At 35.1% G+C, this 27,330-nt stretch overlaps 1 protein-coding gene across 3 annotated transcripts in view; it reads left to right on the top strand.

The window, feature by feature from the left end:
• SIPA1L1 (signal induced proliferation associated 1 like 1) overlaps positions 1 to 15,861 on the top strand; it is a 165,900-nt gene extending 150,039 nt beyond the window's left edge. For 2 of the 3 annotated variants that reach the window (XM_026708992.2, XM_087921730.1), the window contains 7 exons: positions 368 to 604; positions 3,126 to 3,291; positions 8,805 to 9,027; positions 10,248 to 10,394; positions 11,526 to 11,640; positions 12,614 to 12,695; positions 13,782 to 15,861. In XM_026708992.2, coding sequence (XP_026564777.1) covers positions 368 to 604; positions 3,126 to 3,291; positions 8,805 to 9,027; positions 10,248 to 10,394; positions 11,526 to 11,640; positions 12,614 to 12,695; positions 13,782 to 13,925 — 1,114 coding nt within the window. In that variant the 3' untranslated portion in view covers positions 13,926 to 15,861. The remainder of the gene's footprint in view (positions 1 to 367; positions 605 to 3,125; positions 3,292 to 8,804; positions 9,028 to 10,247; positions 10,395 to 11,525; positions 11,641 to 12,613; positions 12,696 to 13,781) is intronic. The other variant, XM_087921731.1, reaches the window with a different exon arrangement.
• The last annotated feature ends 11,469 nt before the right edge of the window (positions 15,862 to 27,330 follow it).

Here is a 27,330-nt window from a genome sequence, read left to right on the forward strand (position 1 = left end):
TTTACATATAATTAGAATTGCCATTCGGGTGGGGAAACCCTTTCCTATATTTGTGTGTGCGTGTAAAAATTATTTCATATTTTGTCAATCTTGCACATAATTTTTTTCTACCTAGTGCTTGCTAAATGATCATAATTTGCTTCTCCCATTAAGATTGGCTCTAGATTAGGAGTTGGTGTATTTGTGGTAGTGAAGGCCACATTTTATTCTTCTGTTTAAATAGGTTGGATCCTTTATTCTAAGATCGTGAAAGGAAATCATATAACAATTGTATTCTGTGTTACAGAGGGCAATTTTGAAATGAATTGCGTGCAATGTAAAGTTATACAGTTAAGTCAGTTTTGTCTTTCTTATGCTTCTTTCCCAGTACCATGGGCTCCCGACATTCTGCCAGCTCCATTGTTTTCACCAGTGCCAGAAGTTCACCTAAAGAAGAGCTTCATTCTGCCACTTCCCCACAGTTAGCACCTTCTTTCTCCTCTTCTTCCTCCTCTTCTGGTCCTAGAACTTTCTACCCACGTCAGGGTGCTACTAGCAAGTACCTGATTGGATGGAAAAAACCTGAAGGGACAATAAACTCTGTGGGGTTTATGGATTCAAGAAAGTAAGAGCATTTTGGTTCTATTTTAATGGGTGTTTAATGGGTGAAAAGGCCTCTTTGTATTTTGCTCATGGAAAACTTTTAAGAGGGTTAAAAGGAGTGGCAATTTAAGCCAATTGAAGGGCTTTTAGAAGAAAACCTCCCAAGAGATTTATTGTCTGCTTTTTCTTGAAGTACAACTCAAATCACTGAATTAAAACCATTTAATTAATTCAGTGTACTTAGAAAATGTTCCTTCTTTTTAGTCACTCATTTCCTTATGGTTTTTTTTTTAATTCTCTCAAAATACTAAAACGCCCCAGTCAATGTATATTATTCTTCTCCCCCACCTACTCCCTCCAATTTTAAAATCATGTTGCAAAAGCTTTAAAAGGTAAGATCTCCAGATTATCTTGAGACAAATACTTTTCCACAGGATTTCTTTTTTCTAAACAAAATGAAATTAGGAGCATTTTAAAACATTATTAATTGGGCTCTACAAATCCTGATTTGGATTGCCAGGAAGGAAAGGTATGTTGCCACCATTCATTCTTTCTATTCAGAGACCTTGAAACAGATGTAGAAATCACCTAATTTGTTCTAGGTTGTGTATAAATTAATAAAAGGTGGCGGGGGGGGGAGTGCGGAGATGCAATTGCTTTTTCCTCCAAACCACAACACAATTGGAACTACAGGGAAAGAATCTGGCCCATGTCGGAAATAGCAAATTGATATGTAAAGCCCTTTTGTTAACATGAAGTAGAACTACCCTACTTAATGCTAATAACCCTTGATTAAATACAAAGAGTAAGACATGCAAAGAAGATCAAAGCGTTGATGTCTGACAAGTAACTTTAAAGTATTCAAATGAGTTATATCTGTTACAGTAAGATTTTCCCACTTACCCTTTTAGTTTTTATACAGATATCTTATGTCACAATAATACAATTGTGTTTAGAGCCAATTTGTTACTGAAGAACTTACATACATTTAATCACACAGATAAAAAGTTAATCATAGATCATTATTAAAAATATAGTCAGATGAAAGAAATAAATTTGATCTAGGTAGACGTGTGCATGAAAATCCTTTGTCTTTGAAACAAGGGGAAAAATCACTGTGTTCTGGTGGTTCTGCCAGAATGTTTCAGATCACTGTTTGGCAAAACTGAGGTTCATCTAGTTTAACAGCTTCTGATTTTTGGACGAAACAAAATCCGCAGATAAATAGAGTAAGGCTGGTGCTCTTCACAATATAAATTTCTCAACAATTTTCCTGGCATTTTCCCTCCTCCACTCAAGCACCCACCCCTGTTACTACCTGTATTGCAGCCAAGCATATCCCACTGACCTACTTTTCAACCCTCCCAGGTAACTCAAACAGGAAACACAACTAGATGGACTAATTCGACTTTATTATAAGCCTATATTAACAGAATCTTGCAAGCCTGAAACTACAAACTTCCTGCTGTCAATTTTCATTGCTTGATACATTAGGGCGAGTCCTTCTTAAATATCTTTCTCTGGCCACTAAGCCACTGGAAGCTCCAGCCTCTCTTGTCTGATTGTTTCCTAGGTAGTATTTCTTTCCTTCATTCCCCAAGGTCATCCACACATTCCATTACACTACCTGTCTCCTGCATTTTCTTTCCGGCATCTTCCTTTCTCTGCTTCCTCTCAGCTGCTGATGCTTTTGGCTCCCCCACCCTTCAAAAATCACTTCTGTTTGGATCAAACGGTCTTGTTTTATCTGCACATTTCATGCACAGTGCACAAACCAGAACTTCCAAAACGTGTGCAATTAAGTGTGAGCATGAGCCACTGCAGATCGGTTCTTCCATACATGGAAGAATATGCACAGAGAGCAATTTTGTACAATCCTTAGTTCTAGGTGGCCACAATAATACAGATGGTATCTTAAGTCGTGATTTCCAGGAAGCATGTGGTTGGAATAATTGCTTAAACTAGGGCCAGACATGAACATGGTGAGCGATATAAAATAGGTAGCAAGAAAATTTTCTGACAAAGTGGTCTTTTGTATGTGTGCTTATCATACATTTTCACTCTAGCATTGGGAAGACAAAGACTGCAGTGGGAAAGGGACCATATACAGATAAGGACATGTTTGGGGGAAATTTGAGGAGAGCGCTTCCCCTCTCTTTTCTGTTATATGCCTTTTAAGGACCATTTAAATGCTTCCCACCTTAGAATGGCAAGAAACTATCCATTTTTCTTCACAGTTCTGTGTACAGGGATTCCCCACAGCCACAGAAAGGGGACTTAGAGAACCACAGGAGGTCTTGGAGCCATGATACATTTCAGTGTCCTTAAGTGTTGAATGTATTGTGAAAGCCTTCTGGCAGCGATGTGGCTAGGGTTGCTGTTATTATCATAAACATATTTGTTGCAATGTTTATCCTTGTTTATTAATGCTAAATTATTAACAGTTATTAATACTAAACTTCCATTTAAACTTTCTCTAAAAAACAGACATGAAAGAAGCCATTTTTGTTTGTTTTGTAAAGATGCATTTCTTTTCTTTTAAGACGACATCAGAGTGATGGTAATGAAATGGCACATCCTAGGTTGCGTGCATCAGCCAGAGATCTTCGAGCCTCACCAAAGAGAGCATCTAAATCAAATATTGAAGAAGAGTTGAAGAAGCTAATAGATCTGGACAGCCCAACACCCGACTCTCAGAAAAACTTTAAGGTAAGACTTTCAGAATTATAAAATTGAATTGTGCTGAAAGATACATTCAGAGATAAGCTAGTAGTTCTGCAGTTCATTTGTAATTAGAATCATAAATGAATTCACTCAAAAATACTCAATACTCAAAAATATGAAGTTGAATCCTTTTATCAGTTATTGGGTCTGTTTTACTATTAAAAATATGATACAGATTATTTAATAAACTTAGTTAATGATTTTGGTAATTAATTGCTTAGTTCAGAAAATGCTGCCTGAGACATTGGCTATATCTTGCAATAGAACAAACATTTAACCTTATGGAGGTATTACACTGACTTCCAATTCTTTTTCAGGATTTAATTCAAACTATTGAATTTTATATTGCACTCTGCAGAAAAGTTAGCTTCTCTTATTTAAGGCCGATTATGCTTATTTACTCGTTAAGTTAGTTTCAAATGATAAGGGCAACTCAGTATCTGCTAGAAACCTAATCTGTAGAAGCAAGAACAAGGCATTAATACCTCTAACAATGTTTGTACTCGCATCATGAGTACCACTAGTGGTCCCATTTTTAACCTTTGACCTTTTTGGTTTTTCCACAATTTTAGGAAAAACGTAACTTTAAGTATGTCTGAGAGCTATTAATACTAATAGATGTGAATTTTCACATTTCATTTAATTGATCGGCTCCTTATTTTTTCTGATCGTAGCACTTAGGAATTCTAGTTAGTGGAATTTTTCCACTGTATCTGTGCCTAATTTTATAAATGGTTTTCCAGATTTTGGGGTGGTTACATCTATTAAGTCTGCTCAAAACACTTCTTGGATTCTATAGAAGTACTTATAAAGGTTGTAATGAATAGCACTGAAGAAAATGCCCAGATTTCTGAGATCTCCACACTGAAAAGCACTGGGTTAACCCTTCATGCTTGTCAGACTAAATGGTTTCCACAGTAACCGTGCAAAAGAGGGCACAAGAAACTTCTTTCTTTGCCTGTCAAAATCCCAAACAGCTTATTAAAACTTCTAAAGACGAGCCACTGTGAACAGATTATTTTTCATTGTGTTGCCTTTAAGGCTGATGTGGAAAAAAAAATACTGTAAGCAAGGATTTCACCATCCCTCCCGTGGTTTTTTACTGGCTTTATGAAGGGAATGATGAATATTTCTTTCATGATTTATCAAACACTTGGTTATGTCTTCCATAGCATCCCTATTAAGTTAAATGATTGATTCTTGCAGTCAGTGGCTGGTAAAATGTCTGTTGTGAAAATGTTTATAATCAATATAATCTTCTCTATTTAGATGATAGATGGTTGCCATTCCATTAAGCAAACTCTCTGCCAAATGTATGACACAATTGCTATTGCAAGCCTTTCTTTAAATATGCTTCCTCTTAATAAATAAGGATATGTCCTTGGAAAAGGTTAGCTGTCCTCTGCAGAGTGTATTGTTCCTCTTCCCCCTTTGATTTCCTTTTCTCCCTTTACTGTAATTTAGCTTTTCCTCTTTCCCAAAAGAAAAATAGGGCGATAGTGGTCAGGTTTAAAAAAAAAAAAAACCTAGGGAAGTTTAAATGAGGCACTGGACAGTGTCTCCTCATCTTCCATTGACAGATTCTCTAGAAAGGGAGGAGGAAGAAAAATGACCAAGGAAGAAATAGTTTGCAGCTGACAAAAAAAATTTTTACGACATTACTTTACTGCACCTATTTTTATTTTTAACTCAACCATATTTTAGTAGGTAAGAACTCTTATGACCTGTTGTTCTACAGTGTGTACAAAATGAGGAACTGATTATCTACCACATTTAGATATTTGCTCATTTTATTCTTGCTGAACATATATAGTTGAAACAGGAGTCTCAGTCCTTATTTTTAGACAAGATAAAGTACACACACACACAGCTTAGTTTTCCTTTCTTTAAAAAAAATCTCTCCTTTCTTAGAAAAACCTGTTAGTTTATGTTCCATCATATTTCAGTGCTTTCAAAACATTATTTGAAGACTATAAATAAATAATAATTAAAACGAAGCATATACTTTTGAACACATTTCTAGCAGCAAATGATTTAGTAAGTATCTGATTTTGAGGTTAATTCTTATTATAAACTCAGTCAGTGGATGTCTAGGTGAACATACTTCCTAGTTATGTAACAATATTTGGTACTGATTATTGAGAAACTTCAGTAATGTGCTCAGAGATATAAATATTCACATCATTATGTAACATGCAGGGGCTGATGTTATGCTATTGCAAAAAGCTTCTGCTACAGCAGAATAAATAGCAACTTTTTAGAATATTTCAGGAGCTTTGCAAATCATGATATTTTGTACCAATAATGATCACTGTATTCTGTGAGATTTTAGTATCCGATCCTTACTGAAAGCATTTGAGTCATAGTAATAAAAAACAAATACTTTGAGGCCTATTTATATATATTTTCTTATTGTAAAGAAATAGCTGATAAAGTGTAGACTAATGCTATTCTAGCCATTATTATCAAAGCAATGTAGTAAATGTTATTTCTATTTTCTACTTCTTAATTGCCCATTTCCCTCATCGAGGGGCTCTGGACAGCACACAATATAATCAATAAAAGGAATATTAAATCAGAACTAATTTTAAAATTATAAAAATAACATAAAATTTCAAAAGGTGAAAAACTCCAAGATGGAGAGTTAGCAATTGTTAATAGAAGCAAGGTAGGTCCTCATGTGGCTTGCCAGTGTCATAATTGTTTTGGGCCTCTGTGCAAGGCCTCACAGCCAAGTTCATAAAAATATTTTTAAAGCTTTCAGTATCTGATGTCTCACCCGTATGAACTTTTTCAAGAATAGAGCACAAGTGAATTAAATAAATTAATAAGATTTAGGACCTGCTGAAATTATTGTATGCCACAGTGCATAATTACAGCAATGAATGGTGTATTGCTCTACTTTTAAATCATAAAAGTAAACCTCACTGAACTTAATATGACATTTTTAATGCAGATTTCTTTGAAGTCAGTGAAATGTGGGTACATGATAATACTAACCTTTCTTAGCTTGTTAAAGCAGCCGCATTGTCACCCCAGGATTGAATAGCTACCATGTGATCCCTGTAAAAGAAAGATATGCTTTAAGGTGTTATAGATATACTATCTTTGCACCCTCATGTAATTTTAGTAAGAATTCTGATTACAGTGACAAAATCTAATACAAACTAAACTTAGAAGAGAAGAGAAAGAAAGGATAAAAGTGCAAGCAAAAAGAAAAGGAAAAGGAAAAAAAGTAAAACCATGATAAAGAATGAGAAAAGAAATATGTACAGAAGGGACTTACAACCTTCATCACAAAGGGTATAAAGAAATTTAGTGACTCTTTACTCCTTCTAAGTTACAAACAGTTATCTCTTCATCCTCTAGCCCATCCTTTATCTATAGACAAATCTATATAGAATCATCTTTTCAGGCCTGGTGTCAGCAGAAAGTCCATAACTCATTGTCAGGAGTAAGAACATAGATTATTTTAACTTTGTTCAAATAAACCAACTTTCTATCCCTTCTTTTTACTTCTAACAGTTTTAATTGTTCAAATATTGTCGTAGGATTTGATTTCTCTTTGAAGTTTTAATAAGCCTCTTTTGTAAATCCAATATAAAAACAAATGTCTAGGTCCCTCTCTTGGTTTTATCATTTGTATGTTCCTTTTGAATTTTAGGACATCAGCCAACTTCTTTTGTAGATTAGTAAAATATCCTTTTCCAAGTCATTCTCTTGGTCTGTCAGTTGTAAATTAATAACTTTGACACCATATCCACATAATTTATTCAGTAATATCTCTCTGACCTAAACTATCCATAAAAGCAAATATCATTACTGACATTGTTGGTATCATGGCTATTACTTTCTAACACCTTTCTTCATTACTGACATTGTTGGTATCATGGCTATTACTTTCTAACACCTTTCTTCAAAACTCGCTTTCAGTATTTTCATTTTTTCCTCTAGCTAAATCTTTAGTCCCATCTAGGGTGCAGTTTTTAAATCATGAAATTGCTTATCTCTGTATGCATTTCTTTAAAAAAAAAGCCTGTTTCCTACAGAATCCTGTTCTTTATAATTAATTCCAAAGTCTTATTGTAAGTTTCAGTATTCCAAATTTATCTGGACTCAAACTTGTATGTAACTTTCTAAGATCAAAATCTTGTTTATTTTCCTCTGTTTATTTCAAGTTCTTTAAGTTCTTAAGCTAATAATTAATTTTTCTTTTGTTCAGAGTTGAGCATAAACTAATGCAATAAAGCTTTTGAAACCTGTCATTCTGAAGGTCCTTAACAGTTTTTAAATGCTTAAGACAACTTCTAAAACTGATTAGAAAGTGAGATTTGGGGACCTAGTGTCCATTCAAAGTTTCTGCTACAGTTACAAAGCAAGATGTCGAATTCCTTCATCTCCTGGTGTTCAGACTGCAGGAAAACCGCTGTCCTGCAGTCTCCTCTCAAGGAGCAGCCTTCTGGCACATATGTGGGTGATTCCCTGTGCTCTCCTTATCTGGAGAGGTTCCAAGGAATCAATCTATTCACTGGTTCCGTGATCTTTGTTGTGGTTCTTGGCTCCATTTTGACTGAGTGATGTTCAGTTCATCATATCTCCCCTAGAAGAAATTTTTATCATTAATTTCTGATAAAAAGTTAATAATAAAAATCAAGTCAAATAAATAACACTATAATCCTAAGGAAGCCAAATAAGGAAATATCTCAAAACTTATATGTAACTAAACATATCTACAGCTTAGGCTGAAAGACTCACTGTATCATAGCATAGCCAAATCATTGGAGTTCAGTGAAAAAGACAGTTGAACTCATTAGTTGACAATTCAATTCATTGTGTTCACAATTTAAGTGAACTTAATTTTGAAACTGAAGGGCCAGCTTTTGCTACACTATCGTATAATGCTACATTTTTTATTTTAAAAAATGAGATAATTACCAGAATAAATTATTGTCTCACAGTATACTCTCATGGACAGAACATTGGCATGTAAAGGAAGTGGAAGCTGCATCAGCATTTAGGTGCAGAAGTAACCAATTAATTGGTTTGTTTTTGAATGTCGGACTTATCCAACAAGTACAGGTGCACAAGCATAAACCTGTTTCCACTAAGGGAGTGTCCCACCATTTGTGGATTCTGAGGCTCCTAAAATGCTGCTAGCTTGGGAAATGCCATACAATAATAAAACTATCTCTTTTATTTATGCAACCCCAGTTATCCTTCAGGAGATTAGGATACCATATTGTTGTCAGCAAGAGAGTATCCCTTTTAAAAAACCCTGCATTTTTACACTTTTCCAATATGTTGAATAAGGATTTTTCTAGTATGTTTTTCTACAGCACAGGGTAACAAGAATTCTCATGGCAAGCATTTAATTGATGCAGATTAACTGCACCTCTAGAAAACTTCCTTAACCCAACCCATGATACAAAACATATTAAGAGTGGCTCATTTTTAAAAGGAGTGTTACACATTCTTGACTTGCGTTATTCTTCTTTCAGTCTCCATTCCCTAGCACTCCTATTTCAAGGCGTGCCTTGCAGCGAACTCTGTCAGATGAGAGTATTTATAGCAGTCAAAGAGAACATTTCTTCCCCTCCCGAGCTTCCCTTCTGGACCAAGCTCTTCCAAACGATGTCCTTTTCACCAGTACATACCCATCTCTCCCCAAATCATTACCACTAAGAAGGCCATCATACACATTGGGAATGAAATCCTTACATGGTAAGTGAAATGCTACATCTAAACCTACTATATATGTTTTGTTTTACTTACATAATTATTGTTATTACCATATACTGCCCTTTATTTGTAATACTCAAGGTGGTGTAAATACTGGTTCTACATCCTATTTTCCCACAGCAACTCTATAAGGAGGGTTGAACTGAAAGCAAATAACTAGCCTAAAGTCATCCAATTGGCTTTCATGCCTAAGGTTAAATCAATATTTGTAATCTGCAACATTTATATTTATGGACAATTAATGGGCATTTATTAATTATTCATTGCTTGTATAACTTAGGAATTTAGAATACTATAATCTATTGAGTTCCCTTTAATTGTTAACATTTTAGCTAATTTGTTAACATTGTAGCTAATTTGGAATATTAAATATACTTTTTCAAAGGAATGCTGCTTGATACATTATTGTTATTATTACTTTGGGATAGTTGTGCTCTTTATTTTTAGACTCCTTTAGAGCCCCGTCCCACAGAAACAATTTGATCCAGCAATTGAAAAAAAAAAACATGTTTTATCTAAAAATGCTAAATATATTCCGTAACTTTGAAATAGCCTTGCTTGGATGATCAAACATCATAAATCAATTTACCAATTGTTATTCATCTTTTAATAATAAATGGGATGCATTATAGTAAGATTCTGTGGTAACATTTTTAGGAAAACAGAACAAACAAGCATATAGTTTTAACCAGCCTTTGAGGAAAAAATGCTGAGGAGAAAGAGTGGCTAAAAAGTGACTCTTTTGAACTCACAGTTAAGGTAAACTGTATATATTCTGAAAAACGATTCACATATTTGGTAACTGCAGCAAGCAGAAGTCAAAGAGACCAATTGTGCATCATGGCCAGTCATTCTCTCTCAGCTCAACCCACCTCACAGGGTTGTTGTTATGGAGTAAATAGGAGGAGAAAAGATGTTCACCACCTCAATTGAACAGGCAGGATAAAAAAAAATCAAATAAATAAAACTTACTAGTGCCTTGTGATTTTTTAAAAAATGCTGATTCTTTTCTGATTGGCAGAGTTGGGGAACATATCGGTAGCAGGCTAGGGTAACTTGAAAAATCGTTTCATCTTAAAAAAAGAATGATTCCATTCAATTTTGATTCTGTCTCCTTATGAAGAACAGGGTTATTAGCTTTTAATATCTGTCTTAAGTGTTTCTTTCTTATTCTTATTCTTTTTCTATCCTTTGTGGTTTAGGAGAGTTCTCTGCCTCTGACAGCTCCCTCACAGATACCCAGGAGCAGAGAAGGCAACCGATGCCAGATCCAGGGCTCATGCCCTTGCCTGATTCAGCTTCAGATTTAGATTGGTCAAATTTGGTAGATGCTGCCAAAGCCTTTGAAGGTAAGAGTTCGTTACTTATTATGTGCTCACACCAACTTACAAGTCTTTATTTAGCTCTTGAGACCCATATTCATCTTCATAGATGATCGATTGCTGAAGTATTATTTGCTTTCTTTTGTTTATATGCTTCAATAATTATTAGTGTTACTGGATTCAACGTATGTTGTTTCACTATGAATGCTACAATCGCCTCTATAGAAATTGCAAAACATAACTTTTCACACCAGGTCAGAAGAAGTAAAAGGAACACAAAATTTTGGCTATATTTTGGTCACAGCTGAAATGTGTCACCAAAGTCATTTGGGAATACAGGTAGCCCTTGATTTACAAACAGTTGTTTAGTGAACATTCCAAGTTGTAATGGCACTGAAAATAGTGACTTATATGACTTGTTTTCACACTTACATCCGTTTCAGCCTCTCCATGATCACATTATCAAGCTTTGAACGCTTGGCAACTGGCATGCATTTATGACAGTTGCAGTATCCTGGGGTCATGTGGTCACCTTTTGGATCTTCTCACAATCAAAATCAATGGGGAAGCCAGATTCGCTGAACAACCATGTTATTAACTTGTACAAGGGAGAATGCACCCAGGCTGTTTGCACACCAAACTTAGCAAAGACTATGTTACTTTTGATGTGTATTCCCCAGTGTGTCCCCACTTAGTCTCTTGAAATCCTTTCCTCTCCAATTAATTTAGATACAAACAATAAATCCCTTCCTGCTAATTAATCCAGCCTCTCTGTGTATGTGTGTGAATGTGCATGTGCATGTGCATTCCAAAAGGCAGGGGATTGGAAAAAGGAAATGCACACTCATGATCGTGTGATTTTTCCACTTAGCAACTGGCTTCACTTAACAACAGAGCTGCCAGTCCTAATTGTGGTCACTAAAGGAGGACTACATCTATGTTCATTAGATTCTAGAAATGACCTGGTCTTAACTGAGGAGAGCAGATTATATAACTCAAAGGCAAAAGTGTCAAAAAGGAATTAAAGGTTACCATAATTACCCGAAGGGTAGATCTTCAATTCCTATTATTGATTTTAATTTTGTTATGATATATGCTTTTACTGTAATACTAATGAAAAGAAAATCAGCATATGTGTTTGTCTCCCCCCCCCCCCAGTCCAGCGAGCATCCTTTTTTGCAAGTGGTGATGAAAACCATAGGCCCATCAGTGTTGCCTCAAGTAATGATCAGGCTGAAGATCAGCTTGCTGCACAGATGAAGCCTTACGCTGAGTAAGTGATCCGCTAAATCACCATGACTCTTTTAAGAAGGGTGGGAAAACTATTGTGCAGTGGAATCTGTAAATCTTAGAAATTTAGAATCTATGCACTCTGACCTATGGAGAACTGAAAATGTGTTTTCAGCATCAGGAAGTTTCTGGATATTATGTTAGGTGATAATGTTATCTAAGAATCTGAAGTTCATTTCATTTAGTGATTGTGTAATTAGTAGAAAAGAAAAGATGTATGTTCCAGACAAATGGGATTTTAGTGTAATATTTACAACCAAGAACATATTTAAGTATTAAAAAGGTATATATAATATCATCAACTCTAAAAAGACGAGGCTAAAAATTATGAGATACCTGAAAATACTGAAGTTATTGTCATGATGTGCCAAGTATATTTTAAAAAATTCCTACCATTAATTGTGTAAAAAAAGAATATGAAATCAATCATTGCTTCTATAGAGTTAGTGCTAATTCTTCTTCTTATCTGAACATTGATTAAAGTTGAAATAAATTTACCATTGAACTAAAATCTGCATTCACACCATAAAAGGAGTGGAGAACAAGCTCACATTCTTTAACCAGAATTTGCTGAATGAAAATGTAACATAACCATCCCTAATATGACCCAGCAGGTTGAAAGCACTCATTACTATAGCATATGATGATTTTTTAAAAAGTTAAAAAATGAAATTGTTTTGTTAAATTAGTTGTGTGTGTGTGTATGTGTATTCTTACAAACAACTACTGAAGAAGCTACCCTTGCTTGGAAAACTTCAATAGACTATATTAAAATTAGAACAATGAAGAATTTGACCTTCTCTAATTCAGAAGAGGGTTTTTTTGTTCCAGCTCATCGTTTTGTCATGATGCAGCTCCAAATTGTAATTAAAAAAATAAAAGTACTGCATAAAGTAATTAAGAAATAAATATTAAGAAAACTTTGCAAGCCCGTTTTTGTTTCCTTTTTCTTGCAGTAAAGAATCACCTCCTTCTCTTGCTTCTAAAGTGAACCAGCTGGAGAGTATGCTAAGAATATTACAGGAAGATTTAAAGAAGGTAATTATATTTGTTTCAGTATCAGCTTGTATTAAATATTCAGTTTGGCTCGATTTGGTTTTCTCTCAGTTGATCACTTGAAAAGTCTGCTTTTGGAATAATAGTATATTTTAGAATGACCCATTAAGTCCTGAAGATATTACCAAAAGCTATAGGTTGTTCCAAATACAACCTAGTTATTTTGCAAAATTAACAAGGCAAAATTGTGTCCAGTCCAGTTACATTTGTAATTACATTTATAAATAATTTGGTGAATCCTTTGTGTATTGCATGAAAACCTCCAATAACAATTGGTGTGATAATCAGTTTTTTCCTCCATAATCTTTCAACTTCAATTGTAAATAACAGTATTTTGTTGTTTTCTCCAGTTTTTCATCAATTCAGTTGTATCTAGGGATTAGTGTACCATCCTTTCTTCTTTTCTCTAACAGTGATATTTGATACATTATATTATAAATAAATTTTGAAATCTCACATTTCAATTCTCAGTTTTCATTACAAAGTTCCAATAGATTCTGCAAACTATAAAGCTGAATATCTTCATAAATTCCAATGGTCAAGTTTTCCACCCTGTAATGGGAGTATTTTCAGTTTGTTTGAACGATTTTACCCCAGTTACTAAAGAGATTGTATATAATTTCATCTCTAATTTTACATAATTAGCATCATTGAAAATATACTCAGTTTTGGCTTTAATTGTATTAATTTGCAGCACTTGTTCTGGAGCTACCATGATTGTCCCATCTGTTTCTTTTTAACTGTTCCAGGTTTCCGTTTTTGTTGTTGCTCTTGTTCTTATTGTCAGAATATGTGAAATCTGGTGATATTTTTAAAACAGGGATTCTTCAGTCTTGCTTTTTTTTTTAAAGATTTGTTAGTAAATCTCCAAAGGATATGTTAGAAAAAGAGGAAGGAAAGTATTATGTATCTAGAAAAACTGACAAAATATCTTCGTCATCAACTTAAGAGGAAAAAGCCATGACCAGTTTGGAATACCTTTTAAGAAATATCTGAGCTCACGTTGCCAGTAATACTTACGGTGTAAAATCCACTTGTGATATCAGGTGCTTTTTATTCTTCTCTCAGGAAAAAGAAGACAAAGCCAATCTTCAGGCTGAAGTGCAACATTTACGAGAGGATAACTTACGATTACAAGAGGAATCGCACAATGCCTCTGAAAAACTGAAGAAATTCACTGAATGGGTTTTCAACACAATCGATATGAGTTAATAGCACATATGAAACGAAACACATTGGCAAAAAATATCTCTGGAGTGGGCCTGAGCTTTAACACCATCCTAAATTATACAAACCCAGTCAGAGCACTTTCATATGTTTCATATTAGGGGTACCTTTTTTTGGTTTTCCTTTATTTCATTTTAACATATCTGCAAGCACCCAGAATTACTGCAGATCAACTATCAGTGAATGCCTTTTATAGGAAAAGAAGAAAAAATAATAATTTTAAAGGAAATAAAAATTTAACTACTAAAATGTGAATGTCTTTAGATTTTTTGCACATTTTCTTTACCTGTTCTGTATAAAATTACTTGGACTAGAATAACTGTCCATTTGCCTCTAATTCTATTCATTACTTTGTATAAGTTTCAGATTAATCCGCTTCATTCTCGCTACTTTAGTAAATATTTCAGCAAGACTTTTCCCCCCAATGCTTCCTTTCCATCATTTTGAATATACTACAGGCAAGAGAGGTTGTTAACTGTCTTGCGTGTCTCTTAAGAATGCTATCTCCACACCTGTTGTATAGAATCATTGCCCAAAGAATATCAGAATGTGCATACACATCCATGTGTGTATAAAGTGTAGCTAGCACAAAGCTATGGATATGTCAAACTATCCACTTATTTTTTGCACATCTATATAAATTTGATGCTCCCAAACGAAACTGCTTGAGATAAACATTGCAAAGTAGATATATTAAATGCATATTTCTTCTCTGGAAAAGAGAAAAAAATGCTATTATTGTAAGAATTATTCTGTCTTTTACCAGCCATGAATATTTCTTTCAGTGGTCCCTTCTAATGATTGAATTAATTTTTCATAAATACTTAATTCCTGCTGTCTAAGAAATTATTGATAGCTTTCCGTGGCTGCTAGAATTCTCTCTTAGCACCTTTACTTATATAGAGATTTTTTTATATATGTGCACACACAGATTAAGAAGTTAAAAATGCAAATCTATATCTTTTACTCCGTTGGCATAAATATGGCATAAATTAATTTTCAGTAGTTTTCCAGCTATTGCCTCAAATAAAATCATAATTGGACAACTGTTACTAAAACATGCAAAGTTCCTTCCTTCCTTCCTTCCTTCCTTCTTTCCTTCCTTCCTTCCTTCCTTCCAAATTTATTTTGATTATCATATTATGGATTTTTCAGTAAAACTGGCTATTGTTAAGTATGTGTGGTGGGAGGCTAACTTACCATAAAATGTCACACCTGCAGGACTCTTCAATATTAGGGTGGGGAGGGAAAAGTGTGTATACTGCAGCCTGCTAAACATTGTTTCAAGTGACATATGGTGAATTTTAGTTTGTGATCTCCACTGCATGCAACTGTGATAATGCTCCTTGCACATTTCCACACTTGGTAAGAACAGCCCATACCTGTCAGCTTCCTAAATTACTTTTTCCTTTGTTCCAGCTACCATGCTTTGCTGGAAATATTCTTAACCGCTGCCATTGAGTCTTCCTATCCTTCTTTGATATGCATTTTCATAATTCTTAATAATTGTACAAATCCACATGGTTTGCTTTGACTTAAAGCTTAATGTGTGGTGATCATCCCATTGGGATGTATTTCTGATTATATCTGGGCCATCAAAGAGGATTGATTTGAAAGTATTTCTGGAGTGCTTCTGGAGAATATATTTAAGTTGGGTCCGTCCTCCCCCACCCCCCCAAGTAACTTGTATGAAGGAGATCTCTATAATGCCTGAGGAAATTTGTAAATGGGAAATATTGCTAACAACTCTTAAGATCCTGACTTTTTTTTCTGTTCTCTAGTTTGTTTGTTTTTTAATATTGGGACTTGGGGCAGACTATTTATTAGAGTTTTGCAACAGAGTTCTTGTATGAAGCCTCTAAATGGCTACTTGTAAAAAAAATTCTGACAATAAAATTCATTTTAAAAGCTCTTCTAGAAATAATGTTTTGTTTGTTTTTATTCTTCCAATTCTGAAACTTTCTGTGTCATTAACATAGGAATACACAAATGTGAAAATTAAAACCATTGAGAGGTTTTCCAATATTTGCATAGAATCATAAACTTGGATAGGACCATTTACCCTATCATGTATTACTAAAATCTGGATTAATGCATTTTAACAAATGTTTTGTTTGAACACATCCAGTGAAGGAGACCCCGCTATCTCTAGATAATTGCTCCCCCTACCAAGCTCTCTTTTAGTTAAGAATCTGTTAGAAAAAGATTCTTAACTAAAATTAGGATTTTCCATTCTTTGCTGCGCATTCTAGAACATTTGACATTATTTTAGCTATTGTCAGCTGGTGCTCCATTCAAAATCCAAGAAAGAAATACTTAGACTCCTTTGATCAGAGAAAAGATATCTTTTACTGCAAATCAAGTGGTAGCAACAAAAGAATTCTGAATCTGAGAAAATAGGCGCGTAAATCACATATACAAAGTAATGGCAACGTTCCCACCCCCAATAGTTCAATTGGTTCATCCAATTAAAAGTTGTGTATACCATCATGTGGCCATGTCCAGGTGGTGATGAGGCTTCTGTCCATTGACCTTGACATAGTTTAATAAAGAGTTGCAGCTACGCACAGCATACAATAGAAACCTAAGCAAGAATGTACCCCCCCCAGTTTATACAGTTCTAGTTTGTAACCCCTCCAGTTCACTTCCCATAACCATTCTCCCCCTCCTCCCCCCGTTACGTATGACAGCCGAACGATGCAAAGCAAAGGGAGAAAATCTTGAAGGCTGACAGCTATTTGAAAAGTAACATATATTCCCTCTTGGTCATATCAAGGCTAACAGTGCTTAGGTACTTTAACTTTTCTTCATATAATTTATCTCTGATTCTCTCCATTGCCTTTCTTTAAATCTCTTCCACTTTCTCTGAATCTTTCGGGTTGGGGGGTGTGCATTGTCCAAAAGTAGATACAATACTTGATGAGGAGTCAGCTAATAGTGAGGTGGATTTTTTCTGTGATTAGGAATCTATATTTTTATTGGTATAGCCTAAAATTTTCCTTCTTTTACAGTTACAGAATTTTTCACCACTAGAAGATGTTACTTCTGTTTTCTGGAGACCTATGGGTAATGACATTAAACTTACTCTGTCCTGAGTAAAATCTGCAAATACAGTAAATAGAATTCTCGTTGTGGAGCACAGAGCACCTTAGATAAGGTTGACATAAAGCAAAAGAAATAGTCACTTGGTTGATGAAATAATGAGCACAATCAGAGGTGGTATTCTGACCAGGCTCTGACCAATTCTAAAGTGGTAGCAGAAATTTTGAGTACTTCAGAGAACCGGCAAATACCATCTCTGACTAGCCCCGCCACCATCTATTCTCTGCCTCCCAAGTCCCTGCTGATTGGCTGGGTCTTCTTTTGTTGCCCTGCACAGGAGAACGGAGATGAAAAGCAGGTTAGTGGGGTGGGGAGGGAATAGGAATTTTGCAGTAACCTTCCCCTGCCATGCCCACCAAGCCACACCCACAGGAGCAGAAGTAAAAAATGTTCAGTCCCACCAGTGAGCACAATGTAGTTCTAATGGAAATAAATTATTCATAGGTTTTAGCAAGTATTTTAGAAGTCATTTCTGTTTATCACACAAAATTACTTTTAAAGACTTGGCTTCTTAAAAGTATTTAATAAAAAAATAATAGACCTGTTGCCCAATTTAGGCCACAATTACAATAATTTAAAATTTTAAGTAGTAGTAGTTACTTTTTCTTGCACTACCAATCCTTTAGTTTTATCTCCCTACCGTGAATGGAAAATTAAGGCTTGTCAGAAAAGAAGGACCTGATTTTCACAGATCCTATAAATGAGTTGTATGGGTGGGAAAAATTTGACATAGTCTAGAAGTATGAAGGGCAAAAATGTAAAACCTGCAAGCTGCATCTTGTAATAGAACCTTCATCATACGAATTTACGTAGGCAAGCCTTGTTTAAAGAAGAGACTAAGCATATCCTTAAATACTAGTAATTCCTCAGTGGGGAGAAGAGAGGTAGAACAGGATAGGCAACCAATAAGCTTGAAGAGTCTTCAGGACAACTACTTAAACTTAACTTGCAATATGGCTGCTAACGGGAGGTGTCTCATAAATGCCTTGCTAATCTCTTTCTGATTCACCTCTATTTTTACTCAGGGAATTACATTTTTAGAAGGCTGAGAATACCATGTTTATGTATATGTCAGATTGCAATGGCATAGCTTAGCGATGTTAAGAATGTGGGTAGAGAAAAGATTGCAGACATGTTAACCTCAAGTACATTAGCTATCAAATCTATGTAAACAAGTCTGATGAGCCTCTGGCTCTCTAAATGCTGCTAAACTATAATTCTCAGCATTGAATGCTTTTAGTAACATAATTGGAGCTACTAGGAGGTCTAGTTAAGTAATATCAATATGAGCACAGATTCTCTACACCTGACCTAAAGAATCATTTATTTATAGCATGCTATTAAAACTTTGGCTTCATTTGGGTTTTCAGTCTACTGCTTTGCTGTTGGCTTCTGAAATATTTCCAATCAGGAGGAAGTAACACGGGGTTGAAAAGCTATAGATAGATGTCCCTATATATGGTTGTATTAATTTGGCATTTTAAAAATAAAATAGTCTTATCTCTTAAGCCAAACATGCATGTCTAATATCAATTATATTCCTGTACTGTAACATACAGATAACAGATAATCAGAGTTGGAAGGGACCTTGTAGGTCATCTAGTCCAACCCTCCACCCAAGCAGGAGACCCTAGACCATTTCTGACAAATGGCAGTCCAATCTCTTCTTGAAAGTCTCAAGTGATGGCGCTCCCACAACTTCCGAGGGCAAGCTGTTCCATTGGTTGATTGTTCTCACTGTCAGAAAGTTTTTCCTTATTTCCAGGTTAAATCTCTCCTTGTTCAGTTTCCATCCATTATTCCTTGTCTGGCCTACAGGCGCTTTAGAAAATAGCTTGACCCCTTCCTCCCTGTGGCAGCTCCTCAAATATTGGAAGACCGCTATCATGTCTCCCCGGTCCTTCTCTTTCCTAGACTAGCCAAGCCCAGTTCCTGCAACCATTCATTATATGTTTTAGCCTCCAGTCCCCTAATCCTCCTGGTTGCTCTTCTCTGTACTTTAATTTCTAGAGTCTCAACATCTTTTTTATAATGTGGTGAACAAAACTTTTTGAACTGTACATTTGAAAGAAGTCAACTGTTACAGAGCTGAGTTCATATTATATCTTTGGAAAAATATGTAGTTTGTCCTCACAATATCACTACAAATTGTTGCAAATAAAATTCCTCTGGATTGTAATTGTATGATTGCCTTCTAACAAAAAGCTTATTTTCTTAGGATAAAGGATAAATCTTAGGATAAATCTACTGAATTATCAAATGCATTGACTACATAGCCTGCACACCGTCTCTTTTGGTAGTCCCACAGGCCAGGGAAGGGAAGAAAAGCAAACTATTTCTCACTTGTCTCCTATTGTAGAAGTTTAGCAACCTCAACCAAACTCTCGAAGAGCTTTACCAAACTCTTCCGAGACACATTTGGGGAATAAGAAATGTCACCATTCTGCTTATTTGGAATAATTGCAATTTTATTTTGCTCTTTGAGCCTAATCTTATATTGTCCTTGAGAAAAGTTCTGTTTCATATGTTACTGTATGAACTTGGCAGGAATCATTCCCAGCCCAGCTGTACAAAAGTACAATTAACCAATGTATTAAGAAATTAATAACTGTTAAAAGTTTTAACTTTTAAAATAAGGAGTCAAAGTTTTGGCCAATATTTAAAGTTGTAAAAAGCCATTGTCCATTGGTCTTTTGTTATTAACTTTTTTTTTAAATGGAAATGTTTTTTTGCAGTTGACATTCAACGTGAGCATGAAAAAACAGTTGCTTGAAATTTATCTGCAGCCCACATCATAGTAGTGACTCCTTGGAGGGACATGCTTTGAGCAGACACACAACGGGTGCACTCTGTAATTTATATTGTCCAAGTGCTGCTTCCAGAGATATTTTGGGGGGGGGGGGGGGGGGAAGGGTAACTCTTGTGCACATCATTACCTCTCATTGGTTCTAGGCCAAAAGCTGTAGGACACGTTGAACAGATGGTGCCCCTAATAATTTCAGCAGGTTTCTTGCTTCATTGATGCCATCCATCTTTTAGGACTGACACCTACCTAAGGTGTAGCTTTATGCAGCATTTTAATGCCTGACTACTCTGAGAGTAGAAACTGGTAAATAATTTATGAAAATTATTAGCCCCTAGGAAAGGATTTCTTGCTGCATTTGCAGATTACATCCCTTTGTTTTTCCCATTGCTCTTGCAGTTAAAAAAACTTCTTCTTATTCCTGCAAAATGTAAATTACATGACAACCAGTAAATTAGAAATATTCAAGTCCAACTTTTTCTTCAGCTATGAATTATTCATGTTTAATTCCCATCTATTCCTGGTGTAAAATGTTGGACCTGGAAACTAGGAAGTCTCTTGGCTACAGTGCCCAGTCTGTATTATGGATAAGGATGCTTACTTGGCAGCAACCTTTAAAATTTCAGTACCAGGCCAAGTCATAAGTTTTTCACTTAACATTTATCACTAGAATTTGCACAATAGTCTCCTTCAACCTGGGGTCTTCATAAAAGTGAGAGTGATGAGTCCAGCACATCTGGAGGACAGATTGGGATGGGAAAGATTTAGCCACTGGGTGAGGCTGTTCGTAACTACTACCATTATGGTATTTTCCAACATCGATAGCTTTTAAAGGAATGCATTTCATGAGGGATATTTATCAGAACAGCTTAATCGTCTCAAAAGGATACCAGCAGAGGAAAATGTAAGAAAATAGCTGTCCCACTAAGATGTAAATATATCCAACATTAGCACAGCCTATTTCATATTGGGGGCTTTATTTTTCATCCCCTTCTTAACCTGACTTTTGAATTTGTCCTTCTGTTCATATTTCTGCATTTCATCATGGTCTCTTCTCTTGGCGGTGAGTTTATCTAGATCTCCAGAATGCATACAGGTAGTCCTTGACTTACACCAGTTCATTTATTTTTATTTTATTTTATTTATTTATTTTGTCACGCAATTATAAGATAACAGGTATAAGTATAAACATAGTTATGAATACATGAAATGGATACATATAAGAAAAATAAAAAGAAACAATAGGACAGGGACTGTAGGCACGTTGGTGCGCTTATGCATGCCCCCTACAGACCTCTTAGGAAAGGGGTGAGGTCAATAGTAGACAATCTAAAGTTAAAAGTTTTTGGGGTTTGGAGAAGAAACCACAGATTCAGGTAGAGTATTCCAGACATTGACAACTCTGTTGCTGAAGTTGTATTTCCTGCAATCAAGCTTGGTGCAGTTTACCTTGAGTTTGTATCTATTGTTTGCTCTTGTGTTGTTATGGTTGAAGCTGAAGTATTCATTGACAGGTAGGACATTGCAATGTATGATTTTATATATTATACTTAGATCAGACCGAAGGTGACGTAGTTCTAGGTTTTCTAGCTCTAGAATTTCAAGTCTGGTGGCATAAGGTATTCTGCAACAAGTAGAGGAGTGGAGAACTCTTCTTGTGAAATATTTCTGGACTTTCTCAACTGTATTAATATCAGATATGTAATGCGGGTTCCAGACTAATGAGCTGTATTCAGGTATTGGTTTAGCAAATGTTTTGTATGCTCTAGTTAGTAGTGTGATATTACCAGAGAAAAAGCTACGTAGGATTAGGTTAACAACTCTTAATGCCTTTTTAGCTATGTAGTTACAGTGAACTCTAGCACTTAGATCATTAGAGATGAGTACTCCAAGGTCCTTGACAGAGTTTACATCATCAACAAGGTCTTCAGCTTGTATTTTATTTTCTGATCTTTTTTTTTTTTTGCCAATGTGTAAGACAGAGCATTTATTTGTTGAGATTTGAAGTTGCCATTTGTTTGACCATTCTAATACATGGTCGAGGTCTTTTTGAAGGATAGTCGTATTGGTGGTGGTGTTGAATAGCTTTACATCATCAGCGAAGAGAACGCAGTTGCTCTTAATGTGATCACAGAGGTCATTTATGTAGAGTATGAAGAGAGTTGGTCCTAGAACACTGCCTTGGGTGACACCACTGTTGACAGGTACAGAATTTGATAGGATGCTCCCAATTTTGACCATTTTTTGTCTGTTTGACAGGAATGCTTCTATCCAGTTATGAAGGTATCCAGAGATACCATAAGATTTTAGTTTTAGGAGTAGTTTGTCATGTATCACTGAATCAAAGGCTTTACAGAAGTCTATGTAGATTGCGTCTATTGCTTTGCCCTGATCGAGTTGTGTAGTCCCTATGTTTTTGCAGTGTTGCAGATTACAGGATAATTTTTTCCTGAAACCAAATTGTTTATTAGAGAGTAGGTTGTTTGTTTCTAAGTGGAGGATAATGGATTGGTTAATAATTGATTCCATGACTTTACAGGTGATGCAGCATAAAGAGATTGGTTTGTAATTTTCAACTAGGCTGGGGTCTCCCTTTTTGAAGATGGGGGTCCTGGCTAGTGACCATAGGTTTGGCAAGGAGCTGGTCCTGAAAGATTTTTCAAAGATTATGCTTAGAGGTTTGGCTATGGCAGTGGATAGCTTTTTTAAGAAGTAGGCACATATTCTGTCCAGTCCAATAGATAGAGATGGTTTTAGATTGCGTAGTGCTTTTTCAACAGTGTCTTCTATAAAATCGACATGTATTAGATATAGTGACCAACCTGCCTCATGGTGTAACCAGAACAATCTGGAACTGAACACACTCAAAACCGTAGAAATGGTGGGAGACTTTAGAAGAAAACTTCCCATACTACCACATCTTACAATACGAGACAACAAAGTATCAACAATTAGAGATCTTCAAATTTCTAAGTTCTACTATATCACATGACCTAAAATAGACACCTAACATCAAAAACATCATCAAAAAAGCACAACAAATAATGTTCTTTCTGCATCAACTCAGAAAGCTCAAACTGCCCAAGGAGCTGCTAATGCAGTTCTACAGAGGAATCATTGAGTCTGTCATCTGCACCTCTATAACTGTCTGGTTTGGTTCTGCAACCCAACAGGATAGACACAGACTTCAGAGGATAATTAGGACTGCAGAAAAAACAATTACTACCAACCTGCCTTTAATCAAGGACCTGTATAGTGCACTAGTCAAAAAGAGGGCTGTGAAAATATTTACAGATCCCTCACATCCCGGACATAAATTGTTTCAACTCCTACCCTGAAAATGATGCTATAGAGCACTGCACACCAGAACAACTAGACACAAGGACAGTTTTTCCCAAACGCCATCATTCTGCTCAACAAATAATTCCCTCAACACTGTTCGTTTCATGTAAATTTTATTGAATTTACAATTAAAAAAATAACATAACAACATTACATAAGAAACAGAGAGAGAAAAAGAAGAAAGAAAGAAGAGAAAGAGAGAGGAAAAAAAAAAAAAACCGCTCGGTCTTGCGACCGAAAAAGGAGAAGAAGAAGTATAAAAGAGAGAGAAAAAAAACAAAACAAAGAGACGAAAGAAAAAGAAAATACGTTAAAACCAGACAAATATTCTTTTTGACAGTCTACAAGATCCAATTCTCTACCTTACTTTAAATATACACATCTTATCGCTATTTATGGATATTTATGCTTATTTATGCTCATTAAACAGTTTATCTCTGATAAAACCAATTATACCATGCATTCCAATTATTATCAAATGCTGAAGACTCTTTATTTTTAAGAGCTATGGTTAAATTGTCCATTTCTGCGCAGTCACATATTTTCTGAATGACCAATTGATCTGTAGGTAAACAGGATGATTTCCAGCATTGGGCAAATGCTAATCTGGCCGCAGTTAGAATATGAATTATTATGTATTTCGTCTTTTTAGGAAAATGTTTATCAGAGATCCCTAGTAGGAAGAACTCTGGTTTGTATTCAATTTGATCTTTGGTTATCTCCTCCAGCCATTTTCTAATTTTTTGCCAGTATTTCTGGGCTTCTTTACAGGTCCACCACATATGAAAGTAGGTTCCCTCTATGTTTTTACATTTCCAACATTTTGGACTAGAGTTTGGGTTCATTTTCGCTAACCTCGAAGGGGTAAGTGCCATCTATATAACATTTTATACATATTTTCTTTGTACGCCGCAGATTTCGTAATCTTAATGATTCTATTCCAGATCTTTTCCCATTCTGTTAATGTAATGCTTCTTCCAATATTCCTACTCCACTTTATCATGTTCCCTTTCACTATCTCTTGCTCTAATTCTACCTCCAATAAATATTTATAAAATTTAGAAATATTCTTTTTATTTGATCCTAATAAGATTTTATCTAAGTGTTGTAATTTGCTATAAATTCCAAACTCTTTAATATCTTGTTTGTATCTACTATGGATTTGTATATATAACCACTGATCAATTTTAAATCCCTGTTCCTGTAAGTCCTGTCGAGTTCTTAGCTTCCCTAAAGGATCTAATAAATCTTTATATTTAGTCATTTTTGTTATATCCAAATTGTTGGGATGAACCATTGCCTCCATTGTTGAAAGCCAAATCGGAATTTTTAAATAATGTTTTTTATATATTTTTTTCCAATTAGTTAATAGTGAATCTCTAATAAGATGTCTATGAAAGTACGCCTGTTTAGTTTTCCCCACATCCCATAGAAATGCGTGCCATCCTCTCTGAAGGTCGTGCCCTTCCAAGGCTAGAGTTCTTTTATTCCATAAATTGACCCAGTCTTTTAACCATAGTAAATTGGCTGCCCAATAATATAATTCCCAGTTTGGAAGCGCTAGCCCACCTCTACTTTTTGCATCTTGTAAGGCCTTAATACTGATTCTAGCTTTTTCCTTGCCAAATAAATTTAAGAGTTACCTTATTTATATATCATCAAAAAAATTTTTGGTAATTTTATTGGGATTGTCTGGAATAAGTAAAGGAGTTTTGGTAAAATGTTCATTTTGATTGTGGCAATCCTGCCCAGTAAAGAAAGCTGCAACTTATTCCAGGATTCTAGATCTTTCTTAATTTGCTGTAACAGTTTATCATAATTATTCTCTTTGAGTGATTTACTATGTGGTGTTAACCATATGCCTAAATATTTGACCTTTTTGTTGCCTGTATCCCCATGGTTTTTTCTAATTCTTTCCTCTGGTTCTCTGTTAGATTTTTAGTCAGTAATTTCGTCTTATTTCTGTTGATCTTTAGTCCTGCTACTGAACCATATTGTTCTAGTTCTTTTATTAGATTATGTCCTTTCTCCATGGGATCCTCTAGGAAGAAAACCATATCGTCTGCAAACGCCTGTAATTTATATTCCTCTGCCTTGACCCTAACCCCTTGAATTTCAGGATTTTGTCTTATCCGCGTTAACAATGATTCTAAAGCAAATATAAATAAGAGGGGTGAGAGAGGGCAACCCTGTCTAACGCCCTTTTCAATGCTTAGTGGGCCTGTTTGTTCACCATTAATTAGTATATTGGCTTGTTGGGTATTGTAAATTGTTGTGATAATATTCTCGAATTTAGTGCCCAGATTCATGTTATAGATTTTTGTATTAAGAAGTGCCAATGTAAGTTATCGAATGCTTTCTCCGCATCTAGAAACAAGAGTGTAAATTGTTTCTCTGGATGAGCTTCATAATATTCTAAGACGTCAATAACGGTTCTTAAATTGTTTTTAATTTGGCGGAATGGAAGGAAACCATTTTGGTCTTCATGAATGTATAAATTTAAAACTTGTTTTACTCTATTCGCAATAATTGAGGTAAATAATTTATAATCGGCATTTAAAAGTGAGATTGGTCTATAATTGTTAATATATCTGGCATCCACATCCTCCTTCGAATTAACGCAATCAACGCCTCCCTCCATGAGTCTGGCATTTTGGCAGCCGAAAGTACTTCGTTAAACACTTCCAGCATCAGAGGCCCTACTAAATCTAATGTGGCTTTATATAATTCTACTGGAATCCCATCTGGACCAGGGGATTTATTATTACATTGATTTTCCATTGCAGATTTTAACTCAGACCATGTAATATCCTTATTTAGTAATTCTTTGTCTCCTTCCCCTATTGTTTTATCATTCGTATTCTCCAGATAAGTTCTTATTTTATCCTCATTGATTTCTTCTTTTTTATATAATCTTTGGAAATAGTTTAATATAATATCCTTTTTCTTCTCAATCTCATGTTGTGGGATGCCTTTCTCATCTATTAATTGGTGTATCAATCTCTTTTCTTTTTCTTTTTTTAAGTTTATAAGATAGCCATCTTCCTGGTTTATTGGCGTGTTCAAAATAATTTTGTTTGGACCTTCTCAAGCTAACTTCTAATTTATCTTGTTCAATTAAATTCAGCTTATGTTTGGCTAGTATTAACTGATTTTGTAGTCCTTGGGTCTTAGGGTTTTTTGTAATTGTGTTTCTAAGTCTTGGATTTGTTGTTGTAACGCGCTTTTGTTGGGCATAAATTCTCTTGTTTCTCATAGCATTATAGGAAATTGTTGTGCCTCTTATAATTGCTTTCATAGTATCCCAAATGTTCTGTTTTGAAGTTGTTTCATTATTATTATCTTTTAGAAAATAATTTAGCTCCTCTTTCAGTTTATTAATATACTCTTCTTCGCTTACAATTTGGTTATTTAGTGTCCATCTTTTTTTTTTCGTCTCCTATCCCTCCAAATTAGCTGTATTGGGTTATGATCAGCCCATTCATTCGGTAGAATTTTGATTTCTTTTATTTCATTAGCCAAGTCCAAATCCATCCAAGCCATATCTATTCTGGTCCAAGTCTTATGTGGGTTAGAATAATATGTAAATTGTTTTCCTTCAAGATTCCGTTCCCTCCATAGATCTTTTAAATTTAACTCTCTCAACATTTCCTTACATGCTGCAGAGAGTTCCCTTTCCCCTTCTTGTTTTTCCCCATATTACTATGGTCTTTCTGGTAGTCTGCAATGGAGTTAAAATCGCCAATCAAGCAAATGTTTCTTTTTTCAAAGCCTACTATTTTTGGTGAAGGTGTTTAAAAATTTCCCTGGTCATCATTTGGGGCATAGATTGCTACAAGTAAAAATGTGATGTGGTTTATCCGAACTTGTATAACCAGAGTTCTTCCTTCGGATCCGACCAGATTAGTTCTGCCTTTACATCTTGTTTTACATAAATTGCAATTCCTTTTTTTCTTGTGTTGGTCGGCCGGTGCTGTAAAAAGTTTACCTAATTTTGGACAAATTAGATATCTTTCGTCATTCTTCAAATATGTGTCTCTTGAAGACATATTATATCTGCGTTATGTTGAATAAGTTTTGAGAATATCCTTTTTCTTTTTAATAATGAATTTAATCCGCTTATATTGATGGAGAGCAACTTCT

This window comes from Pseudonaja textilis, chromosome 1 (assembly GCF_049901715.1).
Source record: "Pseudonaja textilis isolate UNSWEBS1 chromosome 1, rPseTex1.2, whole genome shotgun sequence".
Taxonomy (NCBI): domain Eukaryota; kingdom Metazoa; phylum Chordata; class Lepidosauria; order Squamata; family Elapidae; genus Pseudonaja; species Pseudonaja textilis.